The 13,655-nt window shown below is 52.3% G+C and overlaps 1 protein-coding gene and 1 long non-coding RNA gene across 2 annotated transcripts in view; one reads left to right on the top strand and one right to left on the bottom strand.

Annotated features, from left to right (window-relative positions):
* Nucleotides 1–5,139, top strand: part of LOC122544697 — a 22,077-nt gene extending 16,938 nt beyond the window's left edge. The window contains exons 3-4 of the long non-coding RNA XR_006310448.1: nt 2,256–2,459; nt 3,334–5,139. This is a non-coding gene — a long non-coding RNA (uncharacterized LOC122544697). The remainder of the gene's footprint in view (nt 1–2,255; nt 2,460–3,333) is intronic.
* Nucleotides 5,140–6,129: 990 nt separating this feature from the next.
* The window catches only part of LOC122544694 (glycosylated lysosomal membrane protein), a 13,514-nt gene continuing 5,988 nt past the window's right edge, over nt 6,130–13,655 (bottom strand). Inside the window, exons 2-5 of the mRNA XM_043683979.1 lie at nt 9,042–9,239; nt 8,427–8,645; nt 6,902–7,182; nt 6,130–6,625 (exon numbers count right to left, since the gene is read on the bottom strand). Coding sequence (XP_043539914.1) covers nt 6,454–6,625; nt 6,902–7,182; nt 8,427–8,645; nt 9,042–9,239 — 870 coding nt within the window. The 3' untranslated portion in view covers nt 6,130–6,453. The remainder of the gene's footprint in view (nt 6,626–6,901; nt 7,183–8,426; nt 8,646–9,041; nt 9,240–13,655) is intronic.

The following is a 13,655-nucleotide window of genomic DNA, read 5'->3' as shown; positions in this document are numbered from 1 at the left end:
AGTCTCCGGAATGTTCTGTGCTTTCTCCCATTGTTCTTGTGTCAGGAACGCCCTTTTTTTTGTCATTGGCATCGTTATTATGTAGATGGTGCTTTCTCTGACTGACAGAGCCAAATTCTCTCTCTCTCTCTCTCTCTCTGGGTTAGTGTCCAACTTCCCCCTTCTCTTATACACGAGATGACATTTCAGTTTTTCTCACAACAGGATTGGTCCTATCTTGTCAAAACCATCAGATTTAAACTTAACAGATGGTTGGTATGCAAGTACCTGATCCAAATTGATTGGCTAAAGTCAAAAACATGTTAAGTTTCTTAAAACTGGGGCTGGGCCTGCTAACCGTATGGATTCCCAATACAAAATGTTTCAGTTGTGTACTTGCAAACTCGAGCTGCTGCTCATAGACATCTTAATCTCTCAGCACAGGGAAAAAAAAGCACATGATCTTTTAAAGAGACCACACAATGCTTCCACCACCTCCCTCAGCATTTTACAGACACCAAATTCCTGTCTCCCACTCTACAATTACTCTCCCCACCTTCACAACTGTAGCCATGATTTGGAGGTGCCGGTGTTGGACTGGGGTGGACAAAGTTAAAAATCACACAACACCAGGTTATAATCCAACAGGTTTAATTGGAAGCACACTAGCTTTCGGAGTGACACTCCTTCATCAGGTGATGAAGGAACGTCGCTCCGAAAGCTAGTGCGCTTCCAATTAAACCTGTTGGACTATAACCTGGTGTTGTGTGATTTTTAACTTCACAACTGTAGCAGTGGTTATATTTTCACTGCTTATTCTCAATCTACGTTCAAAACTCCTTGGCTGCTGATTGCGTGGGCGTGTACATTGACGATCGGACAATGTTCAGTTATTTTGGTGACTCCTCAGATACAGAAGCAGCCCACGTCTAAGTCCAGCAAGACACGGACAATATCCAGGCTTGGGCTGACAAGTAGTATTTGCCCCACCCAAAACACCAGGGAATAATCATCTCCAACAAGGGAGAATCTAACCTATCAACATCCAGGGAGGTCACCATTGAGAAAGAGTGGGGGAAAGAAAGAGAGAAGGGAAGAGAGAAAGAGGGAGGGGGAGAAGGAGCGCGAGACGGAGGGTGGGGGAAAGAGAAAGACAGCGAGAGAGAAAGAGGGCAGATCTATTCAATACCAACCACTATCGATTGGTTTCCCATCAATAAACTATCCTGAGGGTTAACATTGTCCAGAAACTGATCTGGACCCAACCACATAAACCCAATGGTTGCAAGAGCAGGTCAGAGGCTGGGAATCCTGCAGAGAGTAACTCCTGACTCCCATTCCCTCACACTCCTAACTGCTGCCTTGTTGATGGTGGGACAGGCTTTGGGGAATTGGGAAGGGGGAGGAATTAATTCACTTCCAATTCGGTTTCTCCAAAGGCTTTTCGAGATCTGCTGCCCGTTCGTTTACATCAGGAGACTTTTATCTGGACTCATCATCTGTTTGTCCTGCCTTCACCCTCTGGCCGCTAGCGCCCCCTCCTTCTGTCGAAGATTTCACCTTTGGGTGAAAGTAATCCTTATTTTCTGATTTCCTTCTGTATCCAACACATCCAAAATGCCGTCTCCCAGGGTTTGGCTTGAGAAACTCCTGCTTTCCTGTGTTACAGGCGTTACATAAATGTAAGTTTTGATGGTAGTGGCACCTACTGTTTGATAGACCTGTCACAGCACCACCCTGCTGGTGGGAGGTTATCATAGCAGCGTGACGTTTGCATTAAGAATTCTACATGCAGAGACCTGTCACAGCGCCGCTCTGCTGGTCGGAGTTCGTCATAGCTGCGTGACATGTTTACATACAAAATCTGCATGCAGCGACCTGTCACAGTGCCACCCTGCTGGTGGGAGGTCATCATAGCAGCGTAACATTTACATTAAAAATAACTGCATGTGGAGACCTGTCACAGCACCAGTTTCCTGGTGGGAGGGCACCATGACAAGTTAAAAATCACAGATTTGCCTTCAGAGACCTGTCACAGCACCACCACCCTGTTGGCAGGTCGCCATGACAAGTTAAAAATCCCAGCTGTGCCTTCAGGGACTTGTCACAGCACCACCCTGCTGGTGGGAGGTCATCATGGCAGCGTGACGTTTACATTTCAGATCTGCATTAGGAATACCGTGAAGGAAACCGGGCGAGATGATTGTCGTGTTCACCTCCATTTTGTCTCCCCTCCTCCGGTAACTGACTGCCGGCTTCTCTCCCCGCTTCCCCAGACATCCCGCCGGAGCCTTCGGAACGTCCCCCCGACCCCTGGCACTCGTTTGCCACAGTCACCGGGAGCCTACCGCCCTGCGGGAGCAGCGTGCTTCCCCAGGCCTCAATCCAGACGCTGGCCCAGGGCCCCGTGGCTCCAGCGTTCCCGCTCCACCACCAAATCGAGGCGGAGATGAACAGGGAGCCCAGCCAATGGAGTATGGGTGAGTCACCCTGTGGCTTACAAGCCAGGATTTTCAGTCAGTGATGGTTACAACTCCCACCTGGGCTTAGCTTTCCCGCCTTTTCGAGATCCACAAAATTCAGAAGAGGTGGACAGAGATTTGTTTCTACTTGGGGGACAGGTCTACCAGGGGGCTGTTCATTTAAAGACAGTCACGAATAATTCCACTTAGGAATTGAGGAGAAATGTCTTCTCCCAGGGAGTGAGAATGATTAGATTACTTAGTGTGAAAACAGGCCCTTCGGCCCAACAAGTCCACACCGACCCTCCTAACAGCAACCCACCCAGACCCATGCCCCTACATTTGCCCCTTCACCTAACACCACGGGCAATTTAGCACGGCCAATTCACCTGACCTGCACATTTTGGGAGGAAACCGGAGCACCCGGAGGAAACCCACGCAGACACGGGGAGAATGTGCAAACTCCACACAGACAGACAGTTGCCTGTGGCGGGAACTGAACCCGGGTCTCTGGCGCTGTGAGGCAACAGTGCTAACCCCTGTGCCGCCCAATTCTCTCCCACAGGGGAGTGGGGGAGTGAGAATGGGGGACTCGCTCCCACGGGGAGTGGGGGAGTGAGAATAGGGGACTCGCTCCCATGGGGAGCTGAGGGCACATTGCATGGATTAGGGAGGGGGATTGACTGAGCTGGGGATGGGATTTCTTCCGGCACAATGGTGGTGTCCCTCCCTCAGAGCCAGATTCAAGTCCCATTTGCTCTGTAACATCTCTGAACGGGTCGATCGAGGGGGGGGGGGGAAGCGTCTGCTTTTCGCTTGACGACATGAGGCTTCTCTTCCTCTCTGACACTGTTCTGCCCTCTCTCTCCACCCCCCACCCTCCATTTTACAGATACAGACGTCGACCCTGAGACAGGGGAGCGAGCGTAACCCGTGACAATCGAGCAGTAAAGGGGAAGCCATTTTCAGTTCCAGTGGCCATGATGGCAGGAGGAGTTAGCAACGCCAGCAAACAAACTACAAGCGGCCTCTCGCTCCCTCTTTTCGCGTCTCGTTCCTTAAGCTGCTGCTCATTTACTGTGTAAATATAAAGATCTATCCCACGGTTTCCACCCACACATAAGAAAATACAGCCTGTGTCCACTCAGGCCTGGGCAACCATATTGCACTGCCCATGTGCCGTTGCTATGACAGCCAAGATGACCTGGGCTCGGATCTGAACCACAAGGAGGTCAGTGTTGACATTTCCAGCGTCTTATCCTTATGTAGATGTACTTTCGTCTTTCTAAAGCTTTCTGCTGAAAAGGAAAATCCCTTTTCTTTCTCCTTGGAAGATGTGGTGGTTATCGTAGCAACAACTCCCAGGTCACTAGGCCTGGAGCCACGAGGAAGTTAGGCCCGATTATTCTAAACACAACAAGCAGACGTGCTCTTTCACACAATCTAACAAATTTCTTTCCCATCAAATCGTCTGTGGTATTTTTTCAATCTATTAACTACCAGCAGTAAATTTTTGGTGTTTTCCAATTAATTACTTTATATTGACATTAAGGACCCATCACCTTATTTTTTGTAATTCATATTTTGAAAACTTTAACTTTTTCTAATCAAGCTGTTGAGAGATGTTATTACACATTTTTGGATGAGGGGGGGTGTGAACTCAGGCCCCTCAATCCCGCAGGAGTGCCCCCCCTCTACAGTATTTCAAGTTTTTTTTAATTTCAGCTACATTAGGCTTGCTTCCTTGATTTTTGTTTAAAAAAAAACCCAACACGTTCAGAGATGCTATTATACATTTCTGCAGCAGGGTGGTTCTTCAAGCCGGACCTCCTGGTCCAGAGGAGGCGGCACTACACTACACAAGAGGGCCCTTTTATAATATTTCCTTTTCTTCCTAATCAACCTCTTCAGAAACATTGTTACACATCCCTGGAGCAGGTGGGACTTGAACCGAGATCTCCCTTCCCCAAGGCAGGGACATTGCACCACAAGGAGGACCCTTGTTTTTTTATTTAACCTATTTTTCGAAAATCAAGCTCTTCGGTAACGTTGGGCTCGATTTCTCCCTTCCGTCCTCAGCTCGACAAGTCGACCGGACGCCCCTGTCCCCCGCCCGGCAGTCACGCACAATCCAGGCCCCAGGATGGAGGACTAGACAGCTTGGCAGTTACCTCCAAAACACCCCACCCCCAACCTCTGATGTTCCAACGTCAAAGCTTTGAACCAAAAGGCTTCAAGGGGGTCAATTCCACGTGAAACTGGGTCACAAAGAGCGGTGGGGTATTGGAAAGATGGGGGCGAGGGGGTCTAGTCGCCAATAGCGTGCCCCCACCCCATCCCCTTACCTTGGCAGCTAACAGAACAACATGGTCACCACTGGGGGGCAAAAAAAAAAAATCAACATTCCCATTGCTCTGCATCTCAACTCATTTCTGGGGAGGGTGGCTTAAAAAGTCAGTCATAGGGGAGGGGTTGGATTTCAAGGTTAGCTTCCCCTCCTTCAGATTTAAAAAAAAAGGGGGGAAAACCAAGACTCCTTGGGGCACATTTTAAGCAGTCCTGCTCCACCCCCCCCTCAACATTTCTAAGCCAGATTGTTATGATAATTTTTTTTAAAAAAACTATTATATACGTATGCACGGGCACGCAGGGTGTTAAGTTTGTATTTGCTAAGGTAATAAAATGCTCAGAACCCAAATGGCTCCTTCTCCTGAGGGGGGTTTGGGATGGGGGCGGCTCATTTATGATGGGAGGGGCTATTTGGCCACATGAGGCCTCACCAGGGGGGGGGGGACCCCACACCCGATCTGGGCTCAGGCTTGAACCAAGGGGACCAGCCTTACCTTCCCTGAATTAGGCTTGACATGAAAGAACCCAATTTGGAAGCAAAATTTACACCACCCCTCCCCGCCGCCGAGGTCAATAAAGACCCCTCAATCAACACCACAATTTTTAATTTTAAATAAAAAAGATCTTGCCAGCTGGTTTCCCCTCTTAAGATCGTGCTTGCTGTTCTCGTCATTTTGTTTTGGGATCTTGCTGTGCACAGCGGTGCCCCACCGCTGAGAGATTCCCGACCGCACCTTCCGTGCGTTGAGGTTTCGAACAAAAACGAGGCAACGTGGAATGCACGAGCGACAGAGGGCTCCAAAGTGTTTTAATCGTTAAAAATAAAATCCCATGGCCCCGAAGGGGAAAACGCCAAGCCACCCCGAATCCCAGCGCTGTACGGTCCGACACCCGGCTCCATTTCTATTCACTCGGGCGTCGTTTATAGCCGGGGTCTACTTGGAGGGCTTCAGCCTGGGACTCAAGCCCCACACAGCACCAGGGTTCAAATCCCATCACTGAGACTTCCTTCAGAAACTAAAATCTCAGGAAATACTGCTGTTCTCCAGCCCTACTCCCTGTGCAGGGACAGCACAGAGTAAAGCTTCATCTACACTGTCTCTCCTCCCCACCCCCCCCCCCACACCACATCAAACACTCCCAGGACAGGGACAGCACGGGGGTTAGAGACAGAGTAAAGCTCCCTCTACACTGTCCCCCCCGATCAAACACTCCCAGGGACAGCACGGGGGTTAGAGACAGAGTAAAGCTCCCTCTACACTGTCCCCCCGATCAAACACTCCCAGGGACAGCACGGGGTTAGATACAGAGTAAAGCTTCCTCTGCACTGTCGTCCCCATCAAACACTCCCAGGGACAGAGACAGCACAGGGTTAGGTACAGAGTAAAGCTCCCCCTACACTGTACCCACCCACCCAATCCCCCACACTCCCAGGACAGGGGCAGCACAGGGTTAATTATGAGTAAAGCTCCCTCTACACTCGCACTCACAGTGGAGCAGCCACAGTAAAGCAGTAACAGTTTAAACATTGTAAAAATGAGGTAAAAATGTCTGCAGGGTACATCCTGCAGTTTCAATGCGCCTCCTGGACTATGGATGGACTGGAGGAGGTAGGAGACTGGTCAATGCAGAAGGTGGTGCAGTCTGTCAGGTTCCAGGGAGCCTAGTTGACGGGCTGGTAGAGGGTGGTGGTTTGTCTCCGGTGTATGATACAGACCGTCACTCCACCCAGCAACAGCAGCAAGACAGGCAACCCCAAGGCCACAGTCATGATCACTACCACCAGGACAGAGAACCGCTCCTGTGGAGGCTCCCCGTGTCCAATCAGAGCCGACCTGGGGATGGACAGAGGGTCAGAGGTTAAACATGATCACACAGAAGGGGCCATGAGACCCTGCCCACAGACACAGTGCCCAACCCCAAGGGACACGGCACGCGGGTCAGAGATACACGTCACCCAGCCCAGAGGCACCCTGAATCCAGCCTGGCAGCACCCCACAGCTCCCTCCTGACGGTGTCAGAACTTGGCCCAGATATCGAGCCCTCCGTTTGAGCGGGTTCCCCTCAGGCCCCTTCCCTCCATCGCTCCCTCCGCCCTCGGGGCAGCTCACCAGCTGATGTGCCTCCCAGGTTCGTAGAGCGCCCTGCCTGGCCCGCCGAAGGAGATGTTCATGGCCGCCAGGCGGGGTCCCCCGGGCAGCGGGGCACCGTAGAAGGCGTAGGCAATGCTGAAGGCCGGCAGGCTGTGGTTGCGGCCCGGTTGCAGGCCGTAATGGCGGGTGGGCATAGAGTTGGCCAGCGAGGGATGCTGGGAAGTGTAGGCCACTGGCTTCCATTGGAGGAAGCTGGCAATCGTACTCCCGTTCTCGCCCAGCGCCACCAGCTGATCCATCTGGGCAGGGGTAGGAGAAAAACAACAAGAGGTTAGAGTTTGCCAACCATGGTACCACAATACCCTCCTGGGGCACCACACTGGCAAGAGGGTTAACACCATGCCAACACCAAGGGTGCACCATGCCAGCTGATGGTCAACTCAGGAGCAGGGGGCCACGTCCAGGGGCAGCAATTACCCCCTCAACCCCAAACGATGCCCAGGGATTGTCAAATCAGTACCCTCACCAAAGCTCCCTACACTGGGCAAGAGGCGTTCCAACACTGGGAGAGAGAGACACACAGACCAAAGAAAATTTACAGCCCAGGAACAGGCCTTTCGGCCCTCCAAGCCTGAACTGATCCAAATGTACTGTCTAAACCTGTCGCCCAATTCCTAAGCATCTGTATCCCTCTGCTCCCCACCTACTCATACATCTGTCCAGATGCATCTTAAATGAATCTACTGTGCCTGCCTCTATCACGTCTGCTGGCAAAGCGTTCCAAACGCCCATCACCCTCTGTATGAAGTACTTGCCGCGTGTATCCCCCTTAAACTTTCCTCCTCTCACCTTGAAAGCGTGACCTCTCCTTAATCGAATCCTTCACCCTGGGAAAAAGCTTATCTCTATCTACCCTGTCTATACCCTTCATGATTTTGTAAACCTCAATCAGGTCCCCCCTCAAACTCCTTTTTTCTTAAAAAAAAACAAACCTCACCTACTCACCCTCTCTTCACAGCGAGCACCTTCCATACCAGGCAACATCCTCGGAAACCTTCTCTGCCCCCTCTCCAAAGCGCCCACATCCTTTTGGTAATGTGGCGCCCAGAACTGTACACAGTATTCTAAATGCGGCTGAACCAATGTCTTGTACAATGTTAACATGACCTGCCAGTTAACACCCCGTCCAACGAAGGCAAGCATACCATATGCCTTCTTGACCACTGTACCCACCTGTGCAGCAACCTTCAGGGTACAATGGACAGACACACAGACACACAGACACACAGACACACAGACACACAGACACACAGACACACAGACACACAGACACACAGACACACAGACACACAGACACACAGACACACATCAGATTTAGATGTTGGCACGGTAAGGTGGGGATGACACTCACTCCGGTCAGAAAACCAGGAGGAGGGGGTGCCCTCCAATGATCTCATTGCGAGGGGGTTGGAGGGCTGTTCTGCTCCAGGGGGCATTAGGGTTTGGCTGCGGAGGCTGAGGGAGGGGGAGGGGGGAGGATCACCTGGAAGATGCTGGGGGTGTACTCATCGTCAATGCTGTGGTGCAGTCTGAGCTCAGGCCTGGCCCCCAGGCCCTCCAGGGTGAACAGCTCCAGGGCGAAGCGAGAGCGGTTCCCTCGGGGGGCCACCCCGTCGATGAGGAACTCCAGCCGCGAGCTGTTGGCCGTGTGCAGGAGGCGCGGTAACTCCATGTCCCGGCTCGTGCCCTCAAAGGCCGCTATCTGGGAACAACAAACAAACAAACAAACAGTCAATCAACATGGAGCCCTGTCTCTGCTCGACACACTCCCAGGACAGCATTAGATACAGAATCAAGCTCCCTCTACACTGTCCCCCCATCAAACACTCCCAGAGACAGGGACAGCATGGGGTTAGATACAGAATCAAGCTCCCTCTACACTGTCCCCCCATCAAACACTCCCAGAGACAGGGACAGCATGGGGTTAGATACAGGATAAAGCTCCCTCTACACTGCCCCCAAACACTCCCAGAGACAGGGACAGCACAGGGTTAGATACAGAGTCAAGAAAGGCAGTGTCTCTCTCCCCCGGGAACATGCTGAACAGAGCGAGTGCAGGGGACAAGTCAGAAGAGAAGCAGCCAGCCCGCGCACCTACCCGGAAGCTGAAGCTCCCATTGCTGAACAGCTGGTCGCTGGCGTTGCGGCCGCAGAGCTGGGCAGTCAGGCGGCGGCGGTCCAGGGTGGCATTGACATTGTCCCAAGAAAGCGCCTCCAGCTGGTACGCTGGGTAGAAGCTGCTTGCCGGCACCTGAGAGATATCGGCCACGTTGCCTGCGTCATCGTACTCTAACACCTGCGGAGGCAAACAGCCAGAAATCAAACTGGGGTCCAACTGCGGGCTGTCTGATCGCTGATGGGGCTCCTGCTGAACCAAACGCACCACAACCCCCAAGTATCCCACACCCGTTCCCCCCCCCTGTGCAAAAGACCTGGTGCCTGGTGATATGGACCAGGCCCGACCCCTCAAAACAGTTTTGAGCACTTTGGTGTTTGTTTTTGACAAATGTACAACAGATATTCCCGGAAGGAATCAGCTGGCCTGACTGCCAAGTTTTAAACAAACGGAATTCCTTCGCAAAACTATGGAATGAAACTTATCCCATCCAAACCCGACAGACTATCCCTGTTGTAGATGCTGTTATAAAGACACTTGCAACAATCCTCATAAACAGACCCATTGAGTCCCTCCAGTGTGGAAACAGGCCCTGTTCACTCTGAAAGCCGACTCTGAGGGAGCTGGATCAGTGTCGATGACTCTCCGCCTGGAAGTAAAGGGTTATTTAGCAATGGGATACGGGAGTTATTTCATCTGGCATTGAGGCTGTTTCGGGGTGTCTCTGGAGAAGGAGCACTCGGTGTCCACCAACACCCTGGAGTTGTTCAGGGAGAGGTGGGCGCCGCAGGGAGTGGAGTGCATTATTTCCCCCTCCCACTCTATTTTGATTTAATCCCTGCCCTCCCCCCTCACTGTTTGATCACACAGCATTGCCCTCTGATGTCAAGGGCACTGCTTGTCACTGGCCACTTGGGTGTTTCTTTCCTTCCTGGTGGTGGATATTTGAATAAAGATTCGTACACCTTGTCTCTCACACCTGCACACACACAACAGGGGTGCTGGGGAAAAAAATAGGCAGTTAGACGGTAGTGTGGGGGGGGGGGGGGTAAAATAAAAGGAAAGAAAAATAAACACCATGGGACAATTCCCTATGGCCAATCCACCCTAACCTGCACATTCCTGGACACCACGGGCCAATTTAGCATGGCCAATCCACCCTAACCTGCACATTCCTGGGCACCACAGGACAATTCCCTATGGCCAATCCACCCTAACCTGTTCATGGCTCACTGTGGGATGAAACCGGAGCACCCGGAGGAAACCCACGCAGACACGGGGGGGGAAACGTGCAAACTCGGACACGGTCAGTCACCCGAGGGTGGATTTGAACCCCTGACCCTAGCGCTGAGAGGCAGTGGAGCTAACCACTGAGCCACTGTGCCGCCCCTGAGTGCAAAGATTAAAAGTGACAACAAGCTGGCGGGTTTTGAGTCAGAGGAGAGAATTCAGCCACCTTTTTCTCACAGCCCCCTGCAGCAACTAACTCTAATCTAAGCCAAGGCTAGCAGGCCCCTCCCCCCTTTGATTATACTGGGTTTTTGTTTGGAAGGCGTGAAAGGTTTAGGCCGAAAGCCTCATCTGTCAGGGAACAGGCCCTAATGAACCGTTCAAACTTGAGACACGATGGAACTTTGGGGCGTCTCGAACCTGAGAAAAACCACGTCAAAGTGACAGCCCCAGGAATCATGGGATTGGAAGTCACCCCAGGAATCATGGGATTGGAAGCCCCCCCCCCCCCAGTGCTTGGGGCCAGTGCACTTCATGAAGGAACAGAGAATGTGGCGTCCGTTTCACTGGCACAGGGTTGGCAGGAAGTTGGGGGCTGGGGTGGCCAATGAGGGCAGGGGCACAGCTTAAAATGGAACACGAGGGAGGTCACCCAGACTCAGGGGTGGGAATGGAAGGGAACAGGGAGGAAGAGAATGAGCCAGACTTGGGACGACACCACCCCCTTGCTGCCCAGGTGGGGGCAGCGATGCGGCCATGGGGGTTGGAGCCACCTGTTGGCACAGACTGGGCATGGGTGGCAGACTGAGGAAGAGATAGGGAGGGGGGTGTAGAGGCTGGAGAGGGTGACAGAGATAGGGAGGGGGTGTAGGGGGCTGGAGGCGGGGACAGATAGGGAGGGGAGTGAAGGGGGCTGGAGGCGGGGACAGAGATAGGGAGGGGGGTGTAGGGGCTGGAGGGGTGACAGAGATAGGGAGGGGGGTGTAGAGAACAGTACGCGTCTGTGTTGGAACTGGTTTGGAAAGCAGGGTACAAGAGAGTGTCAATAATTTCCTTGAACTGCGTGCTCGGCAGCGTCACTGGTAGCAACTGGCTCTCTCTCCCCCCCCCAGTCCGAGGCCCCGCGGTCAGGCACAGCCCAATCTGCCAACACAGCCCCTGATAACTGAGCAAACACTCACCAGGGCTCCTACCTTATCGACTTGACTAAACAAGGCCATGCAAAGCTGCCTTCTCTGACCATTGGACCCAGCATCACACTGGGGAGTTCTGGGATCCCTCTCCCGGGTTATGGAGGGGGGGGGGGGGCGTCTGCCTTGGGTGATGCTAAGCTGCAGTGGCTATACAAATGCAGCAGCACTCCCCATTGGCCTAGGGGCCCCGCACTACCTTTTCCCTATATTCATTTGTGGGACACGGGCATCGCTGGCTGGGCCCAGTATTGTATTGCCCACCTTGAGAACGTGAGGTGGGGGGGGGGGGGGAGGGTGAGCTGTCTTCTTGCACCACTGCAGTTTACCCGCTTTGGGGTGACCCACAATGCCCCTCAGGGAGGGAGTGCCACGACTCTAACCCAGAAGGAACGGCCGACATATTTCCAAGCGGGGATGGTGGGTGTTTCAGGCTCCGAGGGGGAATTTGAAGGGGCTGATGTTTTCACACCACCCCCCCCGGCCTCGCCTTTGCCCTCTCAGGAGGTAGGGGTCAGAGTTGGAAGGTGCTGTCTCAGGAGCCTGGCTGCAGTGGGTCTTGTAGACGGTACACCCTGCTGCGACTGAGCATCGGTGGAGGGAGGGGGGGGAGCAGGGATGTCTGCGGATGTGGTGCCAATCAATTGGGGGGGGTGGCTGCTTCGTTTTGGATGGCGTCGAGCTTCTCGACTGTTATCGGAGCTTTCCCCCCCCGGCCAGGGCAAGTGGGCAATTTCCTTACACCCCTGACTTGTGCCTCTTCAATAGTGGAACAGACGTTGGCTGGGGGGGAAAACTTGCTCACTGTAGGATTCCCAGTCTCTGAACTGCTCTGGTGCCAGTCTATATATTGGCTGGGTCCAGTTCAGTTTCTGATCAACAATAATTCCCCAGGATGTTGATAGTGGGAGAGGGGGAAATGTGTGATGGTAATACCATTGAATGTCAAGGGAATGATGGTTAGATTCTCTCTCAATGGTAACCCCCAGGATGTTTGTAGTGGGGGGGGGGCGGGATTCAGTGATGGTAACACCATTGAACATCAAGGGGGCGATGGTTAGATTCTCTAAACAGTATGGTTGCAAATTTGCAGCTAAGAAAACATTGTGCCCAATAGGTACCTCACTCTGTACAAGACACAGAAGTAGATATTGCGGTATTGAAGAATCTGACAGACCTTGTTCAGACACCTGAGTGTAAGCTTTTACCTCAGAGTCCTCGCACAGCGCCATGCCTCGAGTGATCAGAGGTAAGACTGAGCACGAGATCTTTGACATACAAGTGCTACTGAGGCTCAGTTGGGGAGGTAGCGACACTGGTGGTATTATCGCTGGACTGTTAACCCAGCTCACCTTCTGGGGTTCAATTCCCGCCATGGCCAATGTTGGAATTCGAATTTAACAGAAAATGCGGAATTGAGTGCCTAAGGATGACCATTGTTGGGGGAAAACCCCATCTGGTTTATTAATGTCCTTTAGGGGAAGGAAACTGCCATCCTGAACCCGGTCAGGCCTCTAGATGACTCCAGACCCAAAGCAATATGGTTGACTACAGGGAAAAACTTGCCATTTGGACACAGAACTGGCTCAAAGGTAGAAGACAGAGGGTGGAGGTGGAGGGTTGTTTTTCAGACTGGAGGCCAGTGGAGTGCCACAAGGATCGGTGCTGGGTCCTCTACTTTTCTTCATTTGTATAAGTGGCTTGGATGCAAGCATAAGAGGTAGTTACTAAGTTTGCAGATGACACCAAAATTGGAGGTATAGTGGACAGTGAAGAGGGTTACCTCAGATTACAACAGGATCTGGACCAGATGGGCCAATGGGCTGAGAAGTGGCGGACGGAGTTTAATTCAGATAAATGCGAGGTGCTCCATTTTGAGAAAGCAAATCTCAGCAGGACTTATCTACTTAATAGTAAGGTCCTAGGGAGTGTTGCTGGACAAAGAGACCTTGGAGTGCAGATTCATAGCTCCTTGAAAGTGGAGTTGCAGGTTGATAGGATAGTGAAGGCAGCATTTGGTATGCTTTCCTTTATTGGTCTGAGTATTGAGTACAGGAGTTTGGAGGTCATGTTGCGGCTGTACAGGACATTGGTTAGGCCACTGTTGGAATATTGCGTACAATTCTGGTCTCCCTGCTATAGGAAAGATGTTGTGAAACTTGAAAGGGTTCAGAGA

This window comes from Chiloscyllium plagiosum, chromosome 51 (assembly GCF_004010195.1).
Source record: "Chiloscyllium plagiosum isolate BGI_BamShark_2017 chromosome 51, ASM401019v2, whole genome shotgun sequence".
Classification (NCBI taxonomy): Eukaryota; Metazoa; Chordata; class Chondrichthyes; order Orectolobiformes; family Hemiscylliidae; genus Chiloscyllium; species Chiloscyllium plagiosum.
Note: the sequence above shows the minus strand (reverse complement) of the source record. Positions and strands in the feature narration are given on the sequence as shown.